The sequence below is a fragment of the Ovis aries genome, chromosome 23, assembly GCF_016772045.2.
Source record: "Ovis aries strain OAR_USU_Benz2616 breed Rambouillet chromosome 23, ARS-UI_Ramb_v3.0, whole genome shotgun sequence".
Classification (NCBI taxonomy): Eukaryota; Metazoa; Chordata; class Mammalia; order Artiodactyla; family Bovidae; genus Ovis; species Ovis aries.
This window is the reverse complement of record NC_056076.1, coordinates 4,279,854-4,296,487: the sequence shown is the minus strand read 5'-3', so window position 1 is coordinate 4,296,487 and position 16,634 is coordinate 4,279,854. Positions and strand designations below refer to the sequence as shown.

The 16,634-nt window shown below is 41.8% G+C and overlaps 1 protein-coding gene across 1 annotated transcript in view; it reads left to right on the top strand.

Annotated features, from left to right (window-relative positions):
- The window catches only part of C23H18orf63 (chromosome 23 C18orf63 homolog), a 41,636-nt gene extending 25,203 nt beyond the window's left edge, over nucleotides 1-16,433 (top strand). The window contains exons 11-12 of the mRNA XM_027960695.3: nucleotides 186-1,202; nucleotides 16,344-16,433. Of these exons, the coding sequence (XP_027816496.2) occupies nucleotides 186-1,202; nucleotides 16,344-16,433 (1,107 nt within the window). The remainder of the gene's footprint in view (nucleotides 1-185; nucleotides 1,203-16,343) is intronic.
- Nucleotides 16,434-16,634: the final 201 nt, after the last annotated feature.

The window sequence follows — 16,634 nt, the reverse complement described above, 5'->3', positions numbered from 1 at the left end:
CGAAAGTAGGATACAAATCATAAGAAACGCACACATGTCCTCAATAAGGCCCATTTGTTTTTTGTTTTTCTTTAGCTGTTCTATACATTGTAGTGTTACTTTCTATTCTTACCTTGATGATATTTTATAAATTATTTATTTTCCTTTAAGGGCAGTTTTATATTTTCTAATGTTTATCCTTCCAGGAAAACAAAGTCAAGCCGCCCAATCTAACCGCTAAACAGAGGTTCAGGTTCTCTCCAGCTCAAGCCCCTTCCACAAGACCAGCGGGGGCCCCAGGCTTCCCGCCGTGCTCAGTAGCTGCGGGCCACAAGGGGGCGCGCTCGGTCAGCCCGCCGAAGCCCTCGGGGTCCTCCGCTCTGCGCCTCCAACCAGAGTCTGTTCTGAGCAGCAAGAAACCGCCGTCTGACCAGGCCGCACAAGTGCTGGAAGTACCCAGGCCCACCAGAGGAAATGCTCAAGTTCAAGACACAAACTTTAGCTCCCAACGTAATATTGCCCCTAGATTCATACCAGTTTTCAAAAGTCGACCGTTACAGATGACCAAAAGTATCTTAGCACCTGAGAACCCGAGAAGAAAAGAACGTGTTAATAAAGAATCTAAGTTGTTTTCACTGAAATCTAGTGAGATCCCGGATGATAAACTGAATTTAGATCCAACTACTGAAAAAAGACCTAATCATAGCATTCAGATGAAGGCTAAAAATCTGAATCTCAAGACTTGTAGATCTCTGCCAGAAAAAAACACTGAATCCTATGGAAATATGACAAAAAATCCCCTTTCTAGTGGAAAATCATTGATCACGAGTTTAAGTGAAAGTAAACAGCTGTCTAATAGTTCAGTATTTCAGATGCCAACTAGCAATTTAGGTGTAATAAAAAGTGCTGCTGGCTCCCAAGTGAATGGTAAAGAGAATTTGACAAGCAAATATATAACACAAATTTTAGGGAAAAGCCATGAGTCGCTAAAAGTGAAAAGGCAACCACATATTTTTGAGTCAGACACAGATCCGGAAGATTCCCAGCCACTACAGCCGCAATCAATTGACCAAACTAAAGAAGTTGATGTAACTGACCACCAATTAACAGGAAGCAGAGCAGCCCCCAAGTCCAAAAAGAAGTTATGTCAGAACTCTCCAAAAACGTCAAAGAAGCCTCACTCCAATACTGTCCTTTGTGGACAATCCCGTGCTAGGAAACAGGTAAAAAACCAAAACACAGTTTTAATCTGGGGCCATTCATCATGTGATACACTTTTAAACCCCCTAAAGATTTAAATGATTTGCCAAAGATATCCTAGAAACACACTGAGAATCAGAGTATCTAACACACCTGCAAGTATATACGATTAATTTATAATAAAAAGTGATTCTTCAATCTGGTTACAGGTACATCACTTGGACGAATCAAAACCCAAGAAGTCTCTCGTTCCTAAAGCTTAGGACATGGATGTGAAAGAAGGAAATATCCACCAGGTAACTTCAGTGATATCTTCTGAGTCGTGTTTTTATGACATTACCCAAATTGGAATCATCAAGATTAGGGGTCCCCCGTCTCATGTACCAAAGGAGCTACCTTTAATTCCTTGAAGCCTTAAAATCTAGGAAAGAGTAAATGGTGGGGGCAGTACAGCCCACGAAGGGCTGTGCGCAGCGGCTGCGGTGCGTTGTAAGAGGGCCCTACAGAGGGGTAACGTAGAGGGGTCCCATCGCTGGCTCTCACCCACTGTGTTCTGGGCTCTCAGCCGACTAAGAGGAGGGCGCTGCAGCAACAGACTGCCTAAAGATGTAAGATTCCACAGCTGTCAGAGCACCTACCTTTTGGACTCTCACCCAAGATAACTAACTTCAGATGATATTTCCAAAGTTAATCATTAAGTTCAAGTTTACTCAAAGAATTTTACAGTGCTGGCTAAAGTTAAACGTGAGACTTAGCTGAACATGCTGAGTCCACAGCTCTGCAATCACAAAACTATGCATCTGGAAAAAGCATTTTATTTTGTCCTGCCGTCTGGTTAATCTAAGAACAAACATATGACTAAAATATACACAAATACTTTTCTGCGTAGAACTGCTGGAATATTTTCAATTCAAATTTATTGTGAACAAACTAGAAAGCATTTTCTTATTTTCTCTCCCAAATGCTATTTCTCTCCATAATTAATAGAATTTTAGCCTGATTTGAATTAACTGAAAGATAATTAAGTCTATTTTCATTTATTTTATAATTTTATGTTTCATGTAGTTTTTGATATCTTTCTTTAAACAACCAGTAGGTGGTTGAGGAAAAAGTTTTATTTCCATTGTGTAAGATAATGAAATCTACTCTGGGTTTCATATTGTTTTAGAAGTATCGCACTTTGCCACTTTGGATTTTGCTGTTCTTTAGTCTCTAAGTCCTGTCCAACTCTTGCGACTCCATGGTCTATAGCCCTCCATGCTCTGTCCGTGGGATTTCCCAGACAGGAATACTGGAGTAGCTTGCCATTTCTTTCTCAAGGGGATCTTCCCAACCCAGAGATCAAACCCACATCTCTCGAGTTTCCTGCATTGGCAGGCAGGTTCTTTATCACTAGAGTCACCTGGGAAGCCCTCTTTGAATTATATAAGACCTAACACAATTTTTAACAATTAAATAATCATTCCATCAGCTAGGAAGAATAACATGATGAGAAAAATCATAGGATATTATTATAGAAAACAATATCCCCCAAATATAAAATTAATATATATGCCTGTAAAATTTTTGAATGATACAAAACAGGTTCAAGAAAAGGTAAAAAATAAAAAACCACCTGCAATCCCTCTTTACAGAGATAACCACTCTGAACAATGGATGGACATGCACACACTCCTGTGAACATGGAATCAGGCTCCATATGCTGCTGTGGAAGCTCTTTCTTCACTCAACAGGCTTTTTCGTCGTTGAACAGGATTCCATTGCATGTGGATATACTATACTTGACTGTTCCTAATGATTGACGTTTAAGTTGTTCCCAACTTTTCCCTATAACAACAAGTGTTACATAATTAGTCTAGTACAGATCTTTGCAAAATGTCCAGTAATTCAGTAACTTATTGAAACTTGCTTGGATTCATTATTTTTACTGTTAAAATTTTCAACCACAGAACATACAGATAATAATGTAAAAAACTTCTGAGTACCTATCATCCTGCTTCAAGAATTATTAATATTTTGCCACTCTGTTTCATCTATTTCTCACTGATACACTTTTTTACTATGCTAATTTAAAGCAAATTCAGCACATCATTTGGTTTTACCGTAAATATGTTTTCTCTTACAGATAAAGCATAGAATATTTTTAAAGAAAAAAAAGAATGTGTTTATATACATTACATTTTGAAGGTCTACCATATCTTTGTTGAGTCACTAAATTTCATTTTAGTTTAATAGGCAAACTAACAGGAAACCCTCAATAAAAATAAAATCAATTTCACGGAAGAACTAGAGCCTTCAGTCATATAATCAGGATACTGGAGGGAGATTTTATCTGTTTAATCTTGAAATGATAAGGCTGCAGTTGACCATGTGGTCTGGTGTCCAGCAGTCCCATTCCATTCTGGGTTCCTGGCCAAGATGCAGAAGTATAAATATATCGAAGCCAATGTCAACAACGACATTTGGTCTAATATTTTAAAAGAGGGAAACTGAAATGGAGCTTCTGTTCTAGTATTATTCTGGCTTTCAAACATTTTAGGTATTTAATTTATAAATGTGATATAATTGTTGTGGTAAGATATCTAAAGAAACCAAAAATCCTTATTGATGTTCCACTGAAATAATCCTTCATTTAAAAAGAGCCAGCAGAGAGTCAAATATAAGTTGAGCTTAGATTTTATAGTGACTTACTGCTTTTACTACTTCCCTAAACCATTGCAATTAAAGGCAAAAGTGAACACATTTTATTTCAAAACTGTAAATATAATTATTGCTCTTAAAGTTGTACCTTGTTAGTTTACTGTATACCTTTGCTGTAAACATTTCTAATAGAGTTATCTCTATTTTATAATTATTTTACCATTTTCATAGGAAAGTACATCTGGTTTAAACCCTATTTTGAATATGCCTTTCTCATTCTAAAACTAGTATGATGGACAACTAGTAGACTGCAGTAAAAAACGGTATGTCACTTTGTGAGGCTATGGTGAAAATATTTGTTTTTGAAAGTGCTGTTAATAAGGATAAATATTTGATCACTTGATCAGTCGTCCACAACACACTCATTGCTGAAACCAGTGTTCCTTCTGTTCCATGTATCTCTAGACTGCCTTCCTGTTATTGTTCTGTTATCATGCCTCAGGTAGTTAAAACTTATTTTACTATTAGACTTAGCAAAATAATTTAAAAAGATAAATCCACTTGATCAGGTAGTGTATTATATCTTCCTGTTCATTATATAAAAAATCTTGATAGCCCCTCCTCCACTCCATTAGTGTCTAAAACTTAGAATTTATATACTCCACTAGTGTCTAAAACTTAGAATTTATAGGAAAGTATTTCCTTAGATAAATATTAACCTACATGGCAAAAGCCTGCTTATGTTAGGATCAGTCTATTTTCTGGTGTAAAGTAGGTTTATTTTTCATCTTATAATATTTATAATATCTAAATGAAAATTTACCAAATATATATATACACATATAACATATAAATGCATATACATATATGTGTATATATATATGATTTACTGTAAAGATAAATTGATTGATAATTTACTAGTCGATATTCAGACCACATTGTGCTCAAATTCACTGGAGAAATCAGTGAAGTTTTTGATTCATTTTAAAGATTATCATTTTGAAAGCCAGAATAATTCCAAATCTAATTAAGGAAAACTTAATTATTTTCTTGTTTAAATTTTTGGTAATCTATATGCATTGTGGGATACCCCTAACTCTGCCCCCAGATCATTTTTCACATTCCAATTGTATGTTAGCTTTAATACCATTACAATTTTAAAACCATAAATAAATGATTTTGTTTGCCTAAATACAGAATCTGAAAAGATCAGCCATTGCATTTAAAAACCAAATATGCTGAAATTAATGATAAAAATCACCTTCATAGACATTTAAAAAATTTTTTCTACCTTTTATATTTTAAATTTCACAATATTGCTTACTATATCACTATTTATTTGTATTTTATTATATATTACTATAATTTTTATATCTCATTTATAATTTATTTGTTGCTCACATAGCAAGTAAGTAAGAAATATGAGTTAGTCAATGATTAGCTTTTATCTGACTAGCCAGTTGACTACCCAGTTTTTGCTCTTCTTCAAATTTCACATCATCTGCTGCTATGCTGAAACTGACTATATTGAGTATTTGCTGATACTTAAGAACAGTCAGTATTGATAAGTGCTTAAAGATGTCATGGTCTTTATTTATTGATGCTTAAAATACTCATGTTGTATCCTACATGGTGTCATAGTGTCTTATTTTTAATGAAAAAAAACTGTATTTCAAATAGATGTATTTCCCTATGTCAGAGTGACTGTACGTAGGACTGGAAAGGCTTGAATAAATAATAAATTCTTTTACCTCTGTGGTTCCATTTCTTTGCACGCATTTACTGCTGGACCCATGCAAACAATTTTAGGTTCTCACCCCTTAACAAAACCTTTATTCTCAAAGTTGCACATCCCTCTTTTTAACACAGTTTTATTTATTTCAGCTGTGCTGGGTCTTGGCTGGTGTGGGGGCTTTTCTCTCATTGCAGGGAGTGGGAGCTCCTCTCTGGTTGTGGTGTTCCGGCTTCTGGTCGCGGTGGCTTCTCTTGGTGTGGAGCAGCAGCTCCGGGGCGCGCAGGCGCAGTGTGGCAGCTCCGGGGCGCGCAGGCGCAGGCTCAGCAGTTGCAGCCCACAGGCTTAGCTGCTCTGTGGTATGTGGGGTCTTCCCAGATCAGGGGTCAAACTCATGTCTCCTGCGTTGGCAGGTGGATTCTTTACCACTGAGCCACAAGGGAAGCCCCAAGTCTCACCTTCTTTCATTCAACAAACATTTATTTAGTATTTGCTGTGTTCCAAGAGCTATTGCAGATGCTTGGGATACACCAGTGAACACTGGCAGAAAGAGACAAACAGTAAACAGAACAAATAAATTACGTTTTAGAAGGTGACAAATGTAGGAAAAAAGAAATATATATTCCTATATAAAAATAGAAACCTGCAATCATTTTCAAGGAGAAATCTGGCAAAATTATTGGCTTTGTGGTTTATTATATATCTACTTATCTCACCATTAAAATAGTTTGGGAATAAAATATTTAAATCTCTGAGTTAAGCAGCTTTTAAAGTAAAATCCTGGGTCTGCACGTAGAGGGAAGTATAATCATTTAGCTAAGATGAATAACATAATGGAATTTTAAAAACATGCTATTCAAATCATTATAAGGTTTTATTTCTAAGAGTATGGATTTTATATAAATTGCCTTTTCCAAATCCAGTTCTAGCTCTGCCCCTTACCATTACTACCAAAAAGAAAGAAATATGGGATTTTTATGAAGAAAATGCTGCTTCACTGCCCTCATTTCCCTTTGGTTCTCAGCTTGGTGAACGCTTGTTTTGGTCTGGATCAGAATTTGAAAACTAGCTGCCTTTTTGGATTTCCTGTTTTTGATGCTGGCACACTAGGTTATTCAAGCTAACCCTCTCATGGAAAGCAACTAAAAATGCTGGATGAATTTTCTTAAAGTTCGTAGAAACATCCAAGAACCAAAATGACATATGGAATTACAGTCAAAAAACACTAAGAAAAAAGCCAGAAGGGTAAACAGAGAATTCAAAATCACTTTTGCTCCTAAGAGATGTGGTAATCCAGACTTGACGTGGAGCTGGGTTTCCATGACGCTGAAGAGTGAGGGGAGATAAATGTCAAAGTTCGGAGCCCACAGAGACAGAGAGCCTGAGGGAGGTGCCGGCACGCCCTGCAGCACACGCGCTTTCTTGGACCCTGAAGGCTGTGCCCGCAGTGAAGGGATGCCCTCGTAACTAGCTTCAGGCTCTCTTCCCCCAGGGACCTGTAAAGGGCTCCCCAGTGGATTTCTGCCCAAAGGTATATCACCAAGGTAATCCAAGAAACCTCAAACCAAGAATTAGCTTAAAATCATACCAGACATATAAAACTATTGGAAATGCGAAAACCTTTGGGAAGAAATGGAACTTTATTGAATTATATTAAAGAAAACTATCCAAGTAAGTGGAGAACTATGTCACGTTCGTAGATTGGAACTCAATGATGGAAAGATTGAAAGAGGTTTCCATCCAAATTTCAACATATTTGTCTTAGAACTTGATAAGCTTCTTATAAAATTGATACAGGAATGCAAAAGTCAAGACTCTTAGAGGAAAAAGATAAGAAGGGAGAACTTGCTCTCCAGATAGCAAGGTTTATACAAAGCGGTGCTAATTGAGACAATACGGTATTGGTATGCAGATTAACAAACCGCTGGAACAGAGTCCAGAAAGGGACCAATACATGTAAGATTTCATACTATCCCAGTGAGCTTCCCTGGTGGCTCAGATGGTAAAGCGTCTGGCTGCAGTGTGGGAGACTCAGGTTCAATCCCTGGGTCAGGAAGATCCCCTGGAGAAGGAAATGGCAACCCACTCCAATACTATTGCCTGGAAAACTCCATGAGTGGAGGAGCCTGGTAGGCTATAGTCCATGGGGTCGCAAAGAGTCGGACACGACTGAGCGACTTCACTTTCACTTTCAGTTCATAATAGCTCAAACAATCTAAATGACCGTGATGAATTTTACAAACATAAAGAAGCAGAGTAACAAAATAGCTTCCATTCATGAGTAGTCCAAAGAGAGGACAAATTCAACCGTGTTGTTTAAGGATGAATGCTTGCCTGAGTCCTGTCTGACTCAGCAACCCCATGGACTGTAGCCTGCCAGCCTTCTCTGTGTATGGGATTCTCCAGGCAAGAACACTGGAGTGGGTTACCATGCCCTCCTCCAGGGGATATTCCTGACTCAGGGATCGAGCCTGAGTCTCCTGCATCTCCTGAGCCACTGGGGAAAGCCCTCGGGGATGAATATATAAGTATAAACACTATAAAGGAAAACAAAGAAATTGTTGTTTAAAAATCCAGTACAGCGGTGCCTCCCAAGGGAGGGGAGGGACTGTAACCTGGGCAGGTAGATGGTAGGGAAGTCCTTTTGGAACAGTGGTAATTTCCATTTCATTTCTTGTCCTGGGTGATATTATACAAGCAGTGACTTTATAATTGTCCATTAAACTCTTATCTATATGTTTATGCACTTTTTAATGTGTAGGTTATATTTCATGGGGTATATGTGTGTGTTATTTTGAGAAAAATAATACCAAAAAAATAAAACCCCTCACACAGTGTAGAAGCCAGAAAGGTCTTACCTTTGGGGCTATAAGGTAGTAAAATGGGGCCCATAACAATTGCATTCTGAGAGTTCTCTGAAGGATGGTGGGCGCCCAGGGCTCCCAAAATGTAACAGCAGTTTGAAAGCAGAGTGAGCTGCCTTTGGGGGAATGGGGGTGAGCGGCGAGGGCAAAGGGCAGCAGCAATAGCGCCTGGGGTGTGGGATTCACAAGGCAGACCTGTGAGGCTCGTCTCTTCCTGCCCAGAGTGATGCACTGCTTCATGCCTCCACCCAGCAAGGCAGTTTCTAGAGGTTCATCGTGACAAAGTTACTGGATAAGAAACCAAGCACACGTATACATGCTTGCTAACATTGTTAGCACTACAGACGCTAACACTTCAGACACTCATCAAAGCAACATCGCGTCCTTCTAATGGGTCCCTACACGCTATTACCAAGAAGGAAACGGCAACCCACTCCAGCATTCTTGCCTGGAAAACCCCATGGACAGAGGGCCCGGTGGGCTACAGTCAGACATGACCGAGCAACCGAGCGCACACACGTGCACACAGATGCACACAAGGCAGTTAATGATTATGACCTAGACTTTTACGGCATATCTATAAAACAAAGAACTCTTATATATTATAACATTAAACGAGCTCTGTTTCCCAGAGCAATAAATCCAGCCTGCCTTTTCTCTCCTAAGAACTAGTTTTAGTACTTCATAAACTAAATAAAGCCACGCTATATATGGGGCTGCTGAGATGAAACAAAGGAAAGTATTTTTAGTCATATTTCTCTTTAACCAGATTTACCACATTTCATTACTTTGCTGCCTACTATTGCTCTGCAGTCCCTGAGGAAATAACTAGATGAAACTGAGAATAAAACCAGCATGAAGTAGGACATTCAATACCCTAGGTTGTATACACCCAATCCGGTTGCACAATGATTACATTTAGCTCTAGTTAACCTGATTTCAAGTGCAGTTCAAATCTGGGGGCTATGAGAACCAGAATGCTTGCTCTATGTGATCAGAAAATATTTATATTGAAACATATGGTTTTGAGTTTCCCTCGCATATAGGAACATTAACACACACCAGGCGGGTTCTCCTTTGAGAGATCACTGAGTTGTATTTGTACTGCCAACGTGACAAAGATTTTATTTGGTCAAGAAGAGCATCAGCCCAGCAGTCCTTGCTGCTCCCCTCTCTACACCGACGTCTCCCTCCGTGGTGTCTCCACCCTGCGGTGCTCGAGGAATGGGTAGACGGCTCCCTCTGGATGTTGGAGACCGTGAGGTTTCCAACAGGCAGCTCTTGTTAGAGTCAGTCTCCAGAAGCTTTCCAACTTCGAATGCATCATCTCACTGTTTGAAAACAGACCGCAAAGCATAGAGCCTCTGGGTAACTCAGAAGGAAGAATTTTCAGACGTTTAAAGTTGATTACATAACAAAGCTATGTAATCTCTTCCTGGAGAGGGAGAGAGTGGAATTTCCAAGTCAAACTGAGTCACTTTTGCCTGGACTGGCTTTAATTAACTGGCAAATCTTCTGGGAAGTATGGAAATAGACCAAATGTCCCCTCAAGTTTCCTTCAAACCTGCCTGCTCTTTGCTGAAGGACAGAACATAAGACCAGAAAGAGATCATGGCCGAGGGGGCCAAGTCCTCAACAGAGTGGTGAGGGAGCTGAGGCACAGAGTAAATGCTGTTCATGCTATTATGATAATGATGAGGAAAAAATAAGTGTTGCTTTCCAGTCCCATCTTGCTCTTTAAAAAAATCTTCTCATTCTGAAAGATATCATGGATTCAAAAGAGTTTATAATGTATACATGTGAGGTTCAGTACTTCAGAAGCTTCTCTTCTTTATAAAAAAATAATTTATTTGTTTTAATTAGAGGCTAATTACTTTCCAATATTGTAGTGTTTTTTGCCATGCATTGACATGGATCAGCCGTGGTGCACATGTGGCTTCTCTTCTTTAATATTCATTCACTTATTTATTTGGCTGTGCTGGGTCTTAGTTGCCACATGTGGAGTCTTCCGTCTTTGGTGTGGCATGCAGGTCCTAGTTTTTAGCTGCAGCATGGAGGATCTCTCGCTGTGGCATGCAAACTCTGAGTTGCAGCATGTGGGGTCTAGTTCCCCAACCAGGGATTGAGCCCAGGCCCCCCACACTGGCGGTGCGGTGACACTAGACCCCTGGGGAAGTCCCCCTCAGAGCGTCTTCAGTGTCTCTGCCTGACCTCATGCCTTTCCTGCCCCTGAGAAGCAGCACAGGGAACTCTCCTTAGTAGTTTGTAACAGCCTATGTGGACGGGAAATCCGAAAAGGAGGGGATAATGTGTGGCTTCCCTTGTGGCTCAGCTGGTAAAGAATCCACCTGCGATGCGGGAGACCTGGGTTTGATCCCTGGGTTGGGAAGATCCCCTGGAGAAGGGAAAGGCTGCCCGCTCCAGTATTCTGGCCTGGAGAACGCCGTGGACTAGACAGTTGCAGGGAGTCAGACACCACTGAGCGACTCTCGCTTTCATAGCTGATCCACTTTACTGTGCACCTGAAACTCATGCGGCATTGTGCATCAGCTATACTCCGACACAAAATTTTTAAACCATTAGACGGAGCAAGACACAGTATTTTTTTCTCTTGGCCAGACAGCCTTTTCCTTTTGCTTCATATATACAAAAATATCACGGGACTGACGATGTTTAGGTTAATTCCACTTGGCTTTCCTCTTTTATTCTTATCAGTTTCATCTTCACGGCATCAGGCACGCTTCCCTCGGATGTGTGCCGAGTTTCTGCTTTTGCTCTTTCGAGGGTACTGGGCAACCTCCCAGGCCCTCCCAACCCTCCTCCCAGGAAGCATGAGAGGGGCGCTGCCGGACAACGTTACACACACCAGCTCTCAGCACGGGAAGACGAGGAGATGGGAGGGCCCTGGGGCCTCAGAGGGAGTCCCAGTAACTCAGAATTGAGAAACTGCTGTTTCAGGCAGTTGAAACCACAAAAGCTGATGAGCTTTCTCAAAGGTTAGTATTTAAGTAACTACTGGAGCAACGGTAAATATATGCTTCCTGGGAACCACGTGGATCCCCAAACAGAATTCAGGGGCCTTGTTAAGCTGCAGCAGCAAGTGGGTGCTGGGAAATAATCAATGTTGGCTGCAAGCTGTAACCCCAGAACCCTGACCTCATCGACCTGTAACCAAAAACTTAGTGGTCATATTTCCACTAAAAATGGGCTTTCTTTCATTCATTTGTCAAATATTTAGAAAGCACCTACTATGTGCCTGGACCCTGGAGAAGGAAATGGCGACCCACTCCAGTATTGCTGCCTGGAGAATCCCATGGACAGAGGAGCCTGGCGGGCTACAGTCCACGGGGTCACAAGAGTCGGACACGACTTAGCGACTAAAAACGCAACACACATGTGCCAGGAACTGTGCTCTGCACCAGACATGTATCAGATGTAAAAGACCCAGTCAATCCTCCCCGAATCCAGCAGGGAAGAGCAATCGGGCCGTGAAGAGATGTCAAATGCTACCAGAAAGGACGTGTTGAGTGGCCTAAGAGTTCTTTCTGCAACAGTATACAGAAAAAACTGAACGAACTTTTGGCGGACCCCATGCAATGAGCTATTATGGAAGCTATCTAGAGCCGCAGCAAAGCTTCCAGAAAGAGGAGACTTTTAAGGATATTTCTGTGGGTGAGAATTCGTAGTGTGTCCTGGAGGTAAAAGAGTGGTCTGCATGCGTGCCAAATTGCTTCACTCATGTCTGACTCTTTTGACCCCATGGACCATATAGCCTGCCAGGCTCCTCTGTCCATGGGATTCTGCAGGCAAGAATACTGGAGTCAGTTGCCATGCCCTCCTCCAGGGGATCTTCCTGACCCAGGGATCAAACCCTCGTCTCTTACGTTTCCTGCATTGGCAGATGGGTTCTTTACTACTAGTTCCACCTGGGAAGCCCAGAAAGAGTGGTCTAGACAGAGGAAAACCTGTGTGTGAGAAGACCAGAGAAAGGCATGGTAAGTCTAAGGAACTAAAGCAGGTCTGTGGGGCTAGAAGGAGGCAAGGAGGAAGGAGCAGTGAGAGATGCTGCTGGACAGAAGGGATGGAGGATTTGGGATTAGACGAAGACAAGGCTGGATAGGAGGGCTTCTGTTAGGAGGGTGTGGTAGCATGATGCAGAGAGTGAACTGATTCAGAACGTATTAGAGCTTTCTCTTTTCCAACACAAGCATTTTTAGCATTTATAAGTGTCCCTCTAGGCAATGTTTTAAGCATATCTCATAATTTTAACGTGCGCTTTCATCTCAATTCAGTTTAAGTTGAATTTTTCTAAATTTCTCCTTAGAAGCTTGATTAATTTTCAAATATTTATGAGTTTGCCAGATTTTTTTTCTATTTTTGCTTTCTAGGAAGTCTACTGTGGTCATTTATTTTAAATTTACTGAGACTTGTTTCATACAAGGCTTGTTACACCCGTGTATGGTATATATATCAGTTCAGTTCAGTTCGGTCGCTCAGTCATGTCCGACTCTTTGAGACCCCATGAATCGCAGCACGCCAGGCCTCCCTGTCCATCACCATCTCCCGGAGTTCACTCAGACTCACGTCCATCGAGTCAGTGATGCCATCTGGCCATCTCATCCTCTGTTGTCCCCTTCTCCTCCTGCCCCCAATCCCTCCCAGCATCAGAGTCTTTTCCAATGAGTCAACTCTTCACGTGAGGTGGCCAAAGTACTGGAGCTTCAGCTTTAGCATCATTCCTTCCAAAGAAATCCCAGGGTTGATCTCCTTCAGAATGGACTGGTTGGATCTCCTTGCAGTCCAAGGGACTCTCAAGAGTCCTCTCCAACACCACAGTTCAAAAGCATCAATTCTTCGGGGCTCAGCCTTCTTCACAGTCCAACTCTCACATTCATACATGACCACAGGAAAAACCATAGCCTTGACTAGACGGACCTTAGTTGGCAAAGTAATGTCTCTGCTTTTGAATATGCTATCTAGGTTGGTCATAACTTTTCTTCCAAGGAGTAAGCGTCTTTTTAATTTCATGGCTGCAGTCACCATCTGCAGTGATTTTGGAGCCCCCAAAAATTAAAGTCTGACACTGTTTCTATTGTTTCCCCATCTATTTCCCATGAAATGATGGGACCAGATGCCATGATCTTCATTTTCTGAATGTTGAGCTTTAAGCCAACTTTTTCACTCTCCTCTTTCACTTTCAAGAGGCTTTTTAGCTCCTCGTCACTTTCTGCCATTAGGGTGGTGTCATCTGCATATCTGAGGTTATTGATATTTCTCCCGGCAATCTGGATTCCAGCTTGTGCTTCTTCCAGCCCAGCGTTTCTCATGATGTACTCTGCATATAAGTTAAATAAGCAGGGTGACAATATACAGCCTTGACATACTCCTTTTCCTATTTGGAACTAGTCTGTTGTTCCATGTCCAGTTCTAACTGTTGCTTCCTGACCTGCATACAGATTTCTCAAGAGGCAGGTCAGGTGGTCTGGTATTCCCATCTCTTGAAGAATTTTCCACAGTTTATTGTGATCCACACAGTCAAAGGCTTTGGCACAGTCAATAAAGCAGAAATAGATGTTTTTCTGGAACTCTCTTGCTTCTTCCATGATCCAGCGGATGTTGGCAATTTGATCTCTGGTTCCTCTGCCTTTTCTAAAACCAGCTTGAACATCAGGGAGTTCATGGTTCACATATTGCTGAAGCCTGGCTTGGAGAATTTTGAGCATTACTTTACTAGCATGTGAGATGAGTGCAATTGTGCAGTAGTTTGAGCATTCTTAGACATTGCCTTTCTTTGGAATTGGGATGAAAACTGACCTTTTCCAGTCCTGTGGCCACTGCTGAGTTTTCCAAATTTGCTGGCATACTGAGTGCAGCACATTCACAGCATCATCTTTCAGGATTTGAAACAGCTCAACTGGAATTCCATCACCTCCACTAGCTTTGTTCATAGTGATGCTTTCTAAGGCCCACTTGACTTCACATTCCAGGATGTCTGGCTCTAGATTAGTGATCATATCATCATGATCATTTGGGTCGTGAAGATCTTTTTTGTACAGTTCTTCCATGTATTCTTGCCACCTCTTCTTAATATCTTCTGCTTCTGTTAGGTCCAGACCATTTCTGTCCTTTATCGAGCCCATCTTTGCATGAAATGTTCCCTTGGTATCTCTAATTTTCTTGAAGAGATCTCTAGTCTTTCCCATTCTGTTCTTTTCCTCTATTTCTTTGCACTGATTGCTGAAGAAGGCTTTCTTATCTCTTCTTGCTATTCTTTGGAACTCTGCATTCAAATGCTTATATCTTTCCTTTTCTCCTTTGCTTTTCGCCTCTCTTCTTTTCACAGCTCTTTGTAAGGTCTCCCCAGACAGCCATTTTGCTTTTTTGCATTTCTTTTCCATGGGGATGGTCTTGATCCCTGTCTCCTGTACAATGTCACGAACCTCATTCCATAGTTCATCAGGCACTCTATCTATTAGATCTAGGCCCTTAAATCTATTTCTCACTTCCACTGTATAATCATAAGGGATTTGATTTAGGTCATACCTGAATGGTCTAGCGGTTTTCCCTACTTTCTTCAATTTAAGTCTGAATTTGGGAATAAGGAGTTCATGATCTGAGCCACAGTCAGCTCCTGGTCTTGTTTTTGTTGACTGTATAGAGCTTCTCCATCTTTGGCTGCAAAGAATATAATCAATCTGATTTCGGTGTTGACCATCTGGTGATGTCCATGTGTAGAGTCTTCTCTTGTGTTGTTGGAAGAGGGTGTTTGCTATGACCAGTGCATTTTCTTGGCAAAACTCTATTAGTCTTTGCCCTGCTTCATTCCGCATTCCAAGGCCAAATTTGCCTGTTATTCAAGGTGTTTCTTGACTTCCTACTTTTGCATTGCAGTCCCCTACAATGAAAAGGACATCTTTTTGGGGTGTTACTTCTAAAAGATCTTGTAGGTTTTCATAAAACTGTTCAACTTCAGTTTCTTCAGCGTTACTGGTTGGGGCATAGACTTGGATAACTGTGATATTGAATGGTTTGCCTTGGAGACGAACAGAGATCATTCTGTCATTTTTGAGATTGCATCCAAGTACTGCATTTCGGACTCTTTTGTTGACCATGATGGCTACTCCATTTCTTCTGAGGGATTCCTGCCCACAGTAGTAGATATAATGGTCATTTGAGTTAAATTCACCCATTCCAGTCCATTTTAGTTCACTGATTCCTAGAATGTTGACATTCACCCTTGCCATCTCTTGTTTAACCACTTCCAATTTGCCTTGATTCATGGACCTGACATTCCAGGTTCCTTTGCAATATTGCTCTTTACAGTATCAGATTTTGCTTCTATCGCCAGTCACATCCACAGCTGGGTATTGTTTTTGCTTTGGCTCCATCCCTTCATTCTTTCTGGAGTTATTTCTCCACTGATCTCCAGGAGCATATTGGGCACCTACTGACCTGGGGAGTTCCTCTTCTGATATCCTATCATTTTGCCTTTTCATACTGTTCATGGGGTTCTCAAGGCAAGAATACTGAAGTGGCTTGCCATTCCCTTCTCCAGTGAACCACATTCTGTCAGACCTCTCCACCATGACCCGCCCGTCTTGGGTTGCCCCACAGGCATGGCTTGGTTTCATTGAGTTAGACAAGGCTGTGGTCCTAGTGTGATTAGATTGACTAGTTTTCTGTGAGTATGGTTTCAGCGTGTCTGCCCTCTGATGCCCTCTTGCAGCACCTACCATCTTACTTGTGTTTCTCTTACCTTGGGCGTGGGGTATCTCTTCACGGCTGCTCCAGCAAAGTACAGCCGCTGCTCCTTACCCTGGACTAGGGGTATCTCCTTACAGCCACCCTTCCTGACCTTCAGCGTGGGAAAGCTTCTCTAGGCCCTCCTGTGCCTGCGCAGCCACCCCTCCTTGGGTTGCTCCTTCCAGCTGTCGGCCCTGGCCTCGGGCTCGGGATGGCTCCTCAAGGTCACCACCGCTGGCCTTGGGCGCGAGGTGACTTCTCCCTGCCGCCCCTAACCTAGGACGCGGGGTGTCTCTTTCCGGCCGCCACTGGCCTGGGACGCGGGGTGTCTCCTCCCGGCCGCCGCCCCTGACCTCGGACTCGGGGTGGCTCTTCCCAGCCGCCACTGACCTCAGACGCAGGGTAGCTCCTCTCAGCCGTTCCTGCGCCAACGCAGCCTGGCACTCTAGGCCGCTGCCCCTGACCTTGGATGTGGG